General features: G+C 26.5%; 2 protein-coding genes across 2 annotated transcripts; both read right to left on the bottom strand.

Moving 5' to 3' along the window:
- Window positions 1-154: 154 nt before the first annotated feature.
- Window positions 155-1590, bottom strand: BO70DRAFT_366940 (porphobilinogen synthase HEM2). The gene is made up of 2 exons (XM_025544465.1): window positions 1295-1590; window positions 155-1247 (listed from the first exon to the last, which is right to left on the bottom strand). Exons 1-2 carry the CDS (start codon window positions 1511-1513, stop codon window positions 342-344), a joined length of 1125 nt encoding a protein of 374 aa, XP_025394322.1. The 5' UTR covers window positions 1514-1590; the 3' UTR covers window positions 155-341.
- A 301-nt stretch (window positions 1591-1891) lies between these two features.
- Window positions 1892-4211, bottom strand: BO70DRAFT_366941 (E3 ubiquitin-protein ligase RNF103). The gene is made up of 2 exons (XM_025544466.1): window positions 3643-4211; window positions 1892-3575 (listed from the first exon to the last, which is right to left on the bottom strand). The coding sequence occupies exons 1-2, from the start codon at window positions 3777-3779 to the stop codon at window positions 2387-2389; spliced, it is 1326 nt and encodes a 441-aa protein (XP_025394323.1). The 5' UTR covers window positions 3780-4211; the 3' UTR covers window positions 1892-2386.
- Window positions 4212-10790: the final 6579 nt, after the last annotated feature.

Genomic DNA, 10790 nt, shown 5'->3' on the forward strand with positions numbered 1-10790 from the left:
TTCTAGCTCCTAATCAGCTTACTAGTAGCTGTGCAATGGTGACCTCTTTTGAATCGATTCCCGGTTACACTGTCGTGTTCAACATTCGTGCAAGGTGCCTATTAAGTTTGTTTACAGTTATATAAGATCAAATACAAAGATAGAGAATAGCACATAAGATTTGATCAAAATACCACGCGGCTACATGTTTTATTGGAGTGAAACTCTTGCCAAATAATTGTTCCACAGTCTACTCTGTTCTGGTGACAAATTTCATACATTCATTTTGCTTGTTGTCAGAATTAAACAGAGGGAAAGCCCACTGGTGATGTGACAGTTTGAGCTAAATGTAAAAGACATGCTTATGAAAGCCAGTCCAGAAATTCAGGAACAAAGTAACTCACTATGATACCAGCACCAGCCCGCAATATACCCTCCGTACTCTCAAAGGCCATGGCTTTCAGATCGAAAACGCCAGCCTTAGCCCCAGCGTGTATCATGGCATATTCACCGCTAACCTGATAAGCAGCCACAGGCATATCTTTTGCAAGCTCCTTTGCATCCCTGATGATATCCAGGTAGCTGCTTGCAGGTTTTACCATTATAATGTCTGCCCCCTCGCCTAGGTCCCTCTGTATCGCTCGCCGAGCAAGACCTCGACCACCTGGTGGAAGTTGGTAACAACGACGGTCTCCAAAAGATGGGCAAGAACCTGCAGCGTCGCGGAAGGGGCCATAGAGACATCCGCTGAACTTAGCACTGTAGGACATCAAAAGAACACGATGGGCAAAGCCAGCTTCGATCAGCTTTAACTTTATGGCACGGACTCTCCCATCATTCATGTCGGACGGGGCCACGCAGTGAGCACCCGCAGCAGCATAGGCTAAGGCAACATCCGAAATCCGATCAACAGATTGGGCATTGTCTAGTGTCCCATCTTCACGAAGGATCCCGCAATGGCCATGCGAGGTATATTCACAGAGGCAAACATCAGTAACAATATAAAGTTGCGGGAATCGTGACCGAAGAAGACGGATAGCCTGAACCACCGGTCCAGTCGGGTCGTCTGCCGCTGTTCCCAGTGCATCCTTCGCAGATGGGTGCAGTGGGACCCCAAACAGAATGACAGAGCGCAATCCCTTCTGGACCATAGGCCTCAAGAATGGTACCAAACGATTCAACCCTCGGCGGCTTTGGTTCGGAAGAGATGGAATAGGAGTCTCTTCATCAGGACTGTCGGTTATAAAAAGCGGGTAGATAAGCATCTCCTGCAGAGGGGTTAGAGTGTGGTGAAAGAATGCATCAGTGTGCAAACCTTAGTTAATTGCTTCTCGGCTTGCCATGATCTACTCAAGGGGTGGCTATAGCCAGAATGGAGTTGACTGGATATGTCGCCTGATATGCTGACACTTGTTGCAGCTGTGCTGGTATAAGATCGTGCAGTGGCTTGTGATCGAGCATGAGAAATCTGAGAACTCCGATCATCTTGGACATCTCTAAACGCAAGATCAGAGACGAGGTTAGAGAAAGACATGGTGCAATGTGTATAGATGCAAGGCAATATTTGGAACTCATTCAAATGATACCTATAACCATCGCACTTTGATGACTGATAGTGCTTACTTGACTGGCTGACTTCTTATCACATCCCATCTGTTTTGGGTTAGTTAATATCACATGACCAACTAAGCTGCAGAAGGCTACAATCCCATCACAGATTATCTAGGGAGGAGGCTCAAGCCGCTAAGTGCCCGGGAAAGATTGCTTTTCTCTTTATCTAAATAAAGCGTTGGACTATTTATAATCCTGGCCTACATAAATCACTATATTATATATTGAAATTTAGAAAAAAAAAAAAAAAAATCTTTAACCAAAATAAAGAATCGAATGAAATAATTGTAAAAGGCTACTTGCAGGCCTAGCTACCATTCAGGTTTGATTAAAAGAACAGACAAGATAAGACAGCGATGAAGATTTGCTAAGTATAGGCCATAAAAAGAAGCACATACAGGCTGGGGTGTGTCTATAAGATGTGCTAGTGGTGAGGAGATAGGTGCGGTGAATGTGAAATTAATTGAGGGATGCTTTTGTTACCCGCTAAAGGCCCAATAACATCAGTTCTTTACGCTGGATGTCATCTAGAACCAATTCATTCACTGTTTGACACCGTCAAATAAGCCTCGGCAAAAGGAAAAGCTTAAACAAGAAGTTCAAGAATCCTTGGCAATTGAACAAAAAGGAGGGATCTAGGTTTTAATAGGTTAAACACATGAAAGTATTATACACAGCAGTGGGCGTGTCTAGCACGCTTTCGCAAATCGACATTCCAGATATCGATGAGTGTGACAAACACATGTTTGACATATGCAATCAATGCGGCTCTCATTAGTGACTAGTTGGGTACTACTCAAGGAGTAGGTCCGGCCTCCAGTTGTTCGGGAGTTCTATCATCATGCGAGCGCGGAGTATCAGTACTTCGTGTGACATCTCTTGAAGACGCTCGATTTCCTCCGAAACTAAAATTCCAGCCAAAATGCCGCATGGAGGATGGCGTCCGTGTCCTATTACCAGACTGGTCAGGCGACACATCGAGCATAGTAGAAGTTGGCCGGTTGTTAGAATCGCGTGATCGCCAAAAACGCAACCTAGAGAAGCCAGTTCTGTTGGTTTGATGGGACTGGTGCACACGCCTTTCTGGCAAAGCCAACGGGGACCGCAGAATATTAACTCGCCCACCTATGAAGACAGCTTGGGGTTGACTTGGATTTGACGCGCGTGTCATGACACGACGACTAGGGCGTTCTGAGCTAGGGACCGAACCGCAAGCTTCTGTGCGAGGCTTCGGGATGTAGTAGTCCGCCTTGCATAGAGGACAGCAAGCCCGCCGGCTTGTCAACCATGGGTCAACACAGGAAGCATGAAACGCATGTCCACATGTAAGTCCACGTATATCATCGTCATCTTCAATAGTATCAAGACAGATAGCACATGTGTCTCCGGGATTTCCCAGGAGCTGAGCAGGTGCAGCAGTGAGAATATGGTCTTCGATTTCCGCGGCGTCCTCCCCAATGTCATCTACAATAACATGATTGAGTTCGTAGTTACGAGGTTCATCTGCTGTTGTCTCGTTGACATTGTCGTTGAGTTGAGACCCCGAGTGGCCAGGTTCGGGATCTCTCGGATTCTTCCCAGGGAGCGGTAGTGTTGTCGCGAAGTGTTCCAACGGTGCAGGAACGTCCGACGTTGTAGAGTCAACACGCTGGTGACCCTTAAGCGGCGACATCATGATGGATGAAGGAGCTTGAAAAGCAGGCGGTAGACAATCATCGTCTTTCATACTCTGCGACGTACTATTCGGCGCTGATATTCCCCCTGCGGTGGAGAGTCCTTCATTCGCACGTGATGACCTCCATGCCTTGTATTTAATAAGTGGAAATCTTTCGTTCACATCATCCATGCTCATCAACTTCTTTTCCCGTCGTCTTCGATGTGCTCGGGGCATGGCTACCAGATCAATGGGCTCGCCCGCTTCCTCGCCGCGCATCTGGCGATTGCGCTGGTTATACCGAAAACAATATTTTACTCCAACGATGATCCTAAAGTATAGAGGTCAGGTACGCAGAAACAAACCGCAGGGAACAAGTGATACCGACTTGAACATACCATAGATTGGTGAAGACAACACCAAATCCTAAGGCGACGAAAAACAGGAGTGGCGAGCTTGTAGGACTTGTGCTGCTGCTTCCGTTGTGATCTGCATTAGTAGCATTTGAGGAAGAACCTGTAGTTGTTGAAGACATTTCGATAAAAAGATGTGACAACAACGAGGAAGTGGTCGGCGTCCGCTTTGGTGGACTGGGCCTGGAAGAGCACGCCGATTAGGCGGAAAGGGCAGAAACTGATATAGAAGATTTGTAGAACCAATGGCGGTTTATGGCAACCTAACGAGAGGAAGCCAAGAGAGCCCCTAGATATAGCGTCTTTATGTGTTCAGTCGACGGTAGCAATTGGGTTCATCTAGATGAAGGCTGCAACTCCAGACACACGTAAATGGACGCCTCGGACATGTCATTACTGGAAGCAGATTTGAAGGGAGTTTCCAAAGCCCAGATTATGATGTCTGACTTGGCGCTGTTCGTTCATCGAATTCATTGAGAGTGAGTTGAAGATAAATACTCCATGTCGGATATAGCAAATAGGAACACGGGGCTCCGTGGTGTGCAAGTCACGAGGCAGTACGGAGGTGTGTTGCCTTGGTCTTGGGAGGTGAGTATCAATACTACTTATTACCATGGGAGATGTCGAAATTATTGTAGGTAGAACACTCCACGTATATACTTAGTAACCATGATTCTAGTATTTTTTAATATACCTCTATTTGAATATATTGAATGCTATTTATATAAGTATATTTATTTAATTGTAATACATCTAAACTAGTTTGTAAGTGGTTGTCATGGCTTCATCATACAGTTGCTACATTCCTGCTCCTGCCTGCTACAGATCGGGACTGCCTAAAACTACAACACACTAGATGTATTATAACAAGATCTTACTTTATTATATCAGCTTTCTCTAAATTTAATAATAATAATAAAAATTCTAATAATTTTTTTTAATATATATTATTAAATATAGAGTAGAGTATTATATAATCTTTTTTTTACTTTTTTTTAAAAAAATCCTAAAATTATAGCTTTATTATAATACATATATATATATATATATATATATACTTCTTCTTTTATTATTATTATTAAATTTAATTAAAGAAAATAAATATAGAAATTAAATATTAAATTCTTAGTAAATAATAAATAGTAGTAAAATATTATAAAATATATTATAGATTTAGTTAATATCTTACAGATCTGTATGATTAGTTCATGCCGCCTTCTGTAGCCTGGGTAGTCAGATAGTGTTATCTTTAGTCTAGTTAGTTAATCTTTACTAATAATTATACTATTTATTTTATAGATTTATATATTATATATAGAAGTGCTATATTTCTGATAATATATTTTTAGATTAGTTCAGAATAATTTCTTCATTTTTAATTATTTTATTGAATATATTTTTCTATTATTAAAGAGCTTATCTCTGTTACCTGTAGAGTGGCTTAACCTGACTATTATACCTTAACCTTAACCTGGCCATAATCTGGTGATCAGATTAAGATATAATTATTATTATAATTATTTATATCTGCTAATCAGAAAGATTAGATATAGTAGATATAGTAGATAAATTAATAATTACAGATTAATTTATAATATATATATTCTTTTTATATAAATAATATATAAAGTATAATATATATTTAATTATAGTATAAATATAATAATATTTTTTAGATATAGTCTACTACTTGATCTGCTTAATTAATTATTTTAAGAGATAAATTATACTCTAAAAAAGACTTTTATAAAATTTAATATAAAAAAAATAAGAAAAAATACAGAATATTTATTTTTTATATTATTTAAAATAATAATTATAATAATATAAAAATTATAAAGATTGAATCTCTATCTTTATCTAAATATATATAATAATTAAAGATTTAGATAAGACTAGTTTTTTTAATTCTAATAATAATTTATTTTTTAAATTATTTTTAAAATTATCTATATTTTTATTCTTATTAATATAGAAGATAGTAATTATCTTATTTTTTTTTATTTTTTAAATATAAAAATAATTAAATCTAAATTAATATTATTAAGTATATTCTAATATTTTTTATTTATAATAAAATAATTAATATATATTTAAAATATAACTATTTTAATTATATTAGAATTAAGATAGCTCTAGTAATAATAATAGCTATCTTAAGAATTATTAAAAAAATATTTAATACTAATATTATTAATTATAATTAAGAGAAAATCTCTAGCTATCTAATAAAGAATAGAAAACTGATTATAATAAAATTTTTAATAAATAAGAATATTAATATACTCTATAATATTTAGAATTATATTAATTTAATTAAAAATATCTTAAAAAACTATATATTTTTAATATCTAAATATATTTTAAGTTTTTTATATATCTTAATTATAAGTAAGAGTCTCTGATATTTAAAAATATTATAAAAAATTTTATTTAGATCTGATAATAATCTAGAGATTATTAATAATATATTAATTATTAAATTTTAATTAAAATAAAAAAAGAATATCTTCTTAAAAATAATTTAATATTTATAATATTAATTAATATTATTATTTAATTATATATCTTTCTTAAACTTCTTAAGCTTTAATATCAGATTTAAAATAATTATAATTATATAAATATAGTCTTTTATTTAATAAATATAATAATAATATTTTCAGAGCTTTTAATATATATTATATAAATTTTTAAGAATTTTTTTTTTAAAATATCTATTTTTTTTTAGTTTATTAATTAAGTGATTCAGATAATCAAAGAGATTATTATAAATATTATAGATTTTATAAATAATAGATTTATTATTCTTAGAAAGATAGAAAATAAAAAAAAAAAATATAAAAACTTAAGAAAATATTTTATTTATTTTTATTTAATTAAAATAAAATAAAAATAATTAATATTATTATATTTATAATACTGAATAAAACTTTTAATTATTTAATAAAAATTAAGTATTTAATAAATTATAAGATAAATTAAGTTTCAGTAAATTTTATAATTAAAAAGAAAATAATAAACTAAGTTAGATTTATATTATTAAATAAATAAAAACTTCTTATAATATTAAAAATTTATATTTATAAATTATATAATCTTCTAAATCTATAATTAAGAATTAATATAATAAACTAGGTGATAAAAGATTTTTAAAAACTTTTTATAAAAAAAAATTCTATATTAATTTTTTACAGACAGCTTTTAGAATATATTTTCTTAAAAATTTTTAAAATATTAAAAAAAACTTTAAAATTTCTATTATTATTTTTTTATATATATTTAATAATATTATTTAAGATCTTAATCAAAAATTTCCGCAGAAGAGTATTAATTATAAACTAAATTATATAAATAAAATAGAAAATATAATATTAGCTTTAAATAATTTTTAAAAAATTAAAATTAACTAGAATATTATAAAATTAAATATTTTAATTAAGTTAAATTTAAAGTTCAGCTGAGATTATATTAAATATTATATTATTATTACTAGTATTATTAATTATTATATCTAATAATTAATAAATAAGATTATATTTATATAAGATTAATAAAATAATTATAATTAAATTTTTATTAATATAAGATCTAGATATTAATTAAAAATCTAGCAAAATCTTATAATAATCTATATTTTTTATTAAAAAATATTTAATTAAATTAAAAAATATTTTCTGATTAAAGCTGATTTAGTAATCTATTATAATTAATATTTATTTAATATTTAAGAATTTTAATAGCAGCTATATATATATCTCTTTAGATAATTTTATAAAATATTTTTTAATTTATATTTAATTACAAAAACTTAATTTTTAGTAGAAAGATAAAATAATAAGATTAATTATCTATTTAAATTAAATATACTTAATAATTTAGAATAATAAATAATAGATAATTATAAAATATAAAATTTAATTTTAAAAATCTTATTTATTATAAATTATAGAGATCTAGAGAAAAATAATAATTAAAAAAAATTTATTTTAAAAAAATAAATAAATATCTATAATAATTCTTTATTTAATATTTAATTAATTATTTACTTAAATATAACTAATAATAATTTTTTTATATAATTTTTATAGAAATAATAGCTTATAGAACTAGTTTCTGAGTTTTTAATTCTTAGATATTATAAAATATAAAAATATATAATATAATAAATATAAGAGATTTTATCAGAAAATAATATATCTTTTTAAAAACTATCTTATATTATTAATAACTTTTCTTAATTAAAGTAAAATAATAATTTTTTAATTTATATATAATCTTTAGAAAAGATTATCTTCTGCTATTAATTCTAAAAAATAAAAAGTTTTTTTTAAAAAATTAAATATAAAATAATCTTCTGATTTTTTATAATATATATAATCTTAAGATTTAAAAAAGAAGAAAAGATCTGACTTAAAAAGTTTATTTTAGTTTAGATATTATTATAATTTATAAAAATCTAAAAAATAAAAAAAGAAGACTTAGTAATATTTTTTAAAAATAAATTAGATAATTATAATTAATTTATAATTTTAAAGCTGTTTTATAAATAATAAATATAAAAAAATAAAAATAAAAAACTCTATAAAAATAGTTTATTTTATTTTAAGATATAATTTTATATAAATATAATCTATTATATTTTAATATACAGCTAAGATATTTATTATATTTTATTTATTTTAATAAATTTAATAAGCAGAAATTTATATCTAAAGTTTAAAATTATAAAATAATTTCTTCTCTTAAACAGAGCTGCTTAAGATATAATAAACTAGAATAAAAAATAGATATTTATAAAAAAAATTTATAAAAAACTTTTATAAAATTTTTTATAAAAGCTATAATATTATAATACAGATCTAGTATATTTTATTTATTTATTTTATTTATTTAATCTATTTAATTTATTTAATCTATTTAATCTATTTAATCTGCTTTATTTTAATAATCTAATTATTTATAATTTTTTTAATTATCTATTAGTTTCTAATTCTATTAATAGCTTTTTAAGCTATATTTTATTTATAAATTTAAAAATAGTCTGATTCAGAAGAAATAGTAGAATAAAAATAATATATTTATTTTTAATATTTTAATTAATAATTAATATATAATTTTCTAATATTTTATAATATAATTAAAATATATAACTAAAATAGAGTAATAATTATATATTTTTATATATATTTCTTATTATAAAAATAATAATTTTCTAAAAAGCTGAATTTTATTAATATAATTAGAATTTTCTTATTATTTCTAATAAATAGTAATAAAGAAGATACTAATTTCTTTTTTAATTATATTTTTTTAATTTAAAAAGCTTCTTTTTATATATTTTTAGATAATAATAAAAATAATCAGATTAATAATTATTTAATCTAAATATATCTTAATTATATTAGAGCTTAAAAAGATATAGCAGATAGATCTTAATACTAAGAATAATTAAAATAATTAATTATCTGGTTTTTAACTATATTATAGTCAGATATAAAAATTTTCTTAATCTAATCATAATCTGGCGATTAGATATAAAAATTCTAATTAACCTGACCTGACCTGGCCGTTAGCCACTCTAGAACTTACCTGTTCTGCCTGTATCTCTTGCTTTCTGTATTACTAGCCTATCATAAATATAATTATATATTTACAATTAATTATATAATTTAAAGATATTAATCTCTTAAGATAAATAGTTACAAGATTTTATTCTGTTATATCTTATAATCAAGATTCTGATTAATTATATATAATAATTAATATTTCTACTAATACTTATAAATTAATAAATTATTATATAATTAAACTTAAATATTAAATTAATTTATTTTATAATATTATTATTATTATATCTTATCAGCTTTATCTTAATAGAGATATTATTTAATAAATAATTTTTATTATAATTATTGATCTTACTTTTATTTTACTAAGATATTATATTTATTCTATTAATTAATATCTTAATTAATTATTATTCAATAAAACTATCAAATATTTTTTTAAATAAATTAATAATATTATTATTAAGCTTTAATATATTAACTAACTTAATAAATAATCTGTTCTTATTAATTATAATATATTAAATTATTCAATTAATTATTGAATATTTAGATTAAGCTTAATTTCTTAAACTTTTGTTTATTAAATTAAGAAATTTAGATTTATAATATAATTATTTATTATTTAAAGATCTATTGCAGATTTTGAAAAAATTAAGATTATACTCTAGATTATATATATTTATTATAGCAAGCTTTAATTATAATATTTAAAAATCTTATTTTATTAATTAAATTAACTAGATTAATTATTAGTAGTATCAGAATATATTATCTAATATAATAAATATTAGTTATCTTATCTTTATATATATTTTTAATTAAGTATTTATATTAAACATATAAGGATAGTTTAATTTTTGCTTGAGAAATTATATATTTAGATTATTATTTTATTTTACTGATTTTAATTAGATTTTATTATTGAATATACTTAACTTGTTTTTGCAAGATATTAGTCTTGTTAGGAGCGGAGCCCATAAGCTATAAAGAACCAAGCCTGTAGATATAAGAAGAAATAATTAATATTTAAAAAAGAATTTTTAAAGATTTAATAATTTTATATATATATATAGTTCAGCAGAAATTAGTCTAATAAAATAAACTAATTAAATTAAATAATTTTAAAATATATTTTATAATATTATTTTTTTCTTAGAGATTTGATTAATAATCTCTAGCTTATTTATTTATTTTAATCTTATAATTTTTTATAATAATTTTATTACTAATTTAATCTAAATATTATCTTTAATTAATTCTAGTCTTATTCTTAGTTTATATTAATTTTAGTCTTAAATATCAAGACAGAGTCTAAAAAAATATATAGTATTTAATTTTTTCTTTTTTATTTTTATTTTTTTACTGTATTTTTTCTATTCGGCTGGCTTAGGATTATTTATTTTTAGTAATAAGATAAAGCTTGGGGGGAGAGATATAAATATCTAGTTCTTCTTTTCTTCTTATTACTGACTGAGATCTGCTATTAAGTAGTTCTCTTAGACCCCCTGCGGGCAGCAGACAAGAGAATTAAGTATAGATTCTTAATATTCTTAATTATCT

This window comes from Aspergillus heteromorphus (genome assembly GCF_003184545.1).
Source record: "Aspergillus heteromorphus CBS 117.55 chromosome Unknown BO70scaffold_58, whole genome shotgun sequence".
NCBI lineage: Eukaryota > Fungi > Ascomycota > Eurotiomycetes > Eurotiales > Aspergillaceae > Aspergillus > Aspergillus heteromorphus.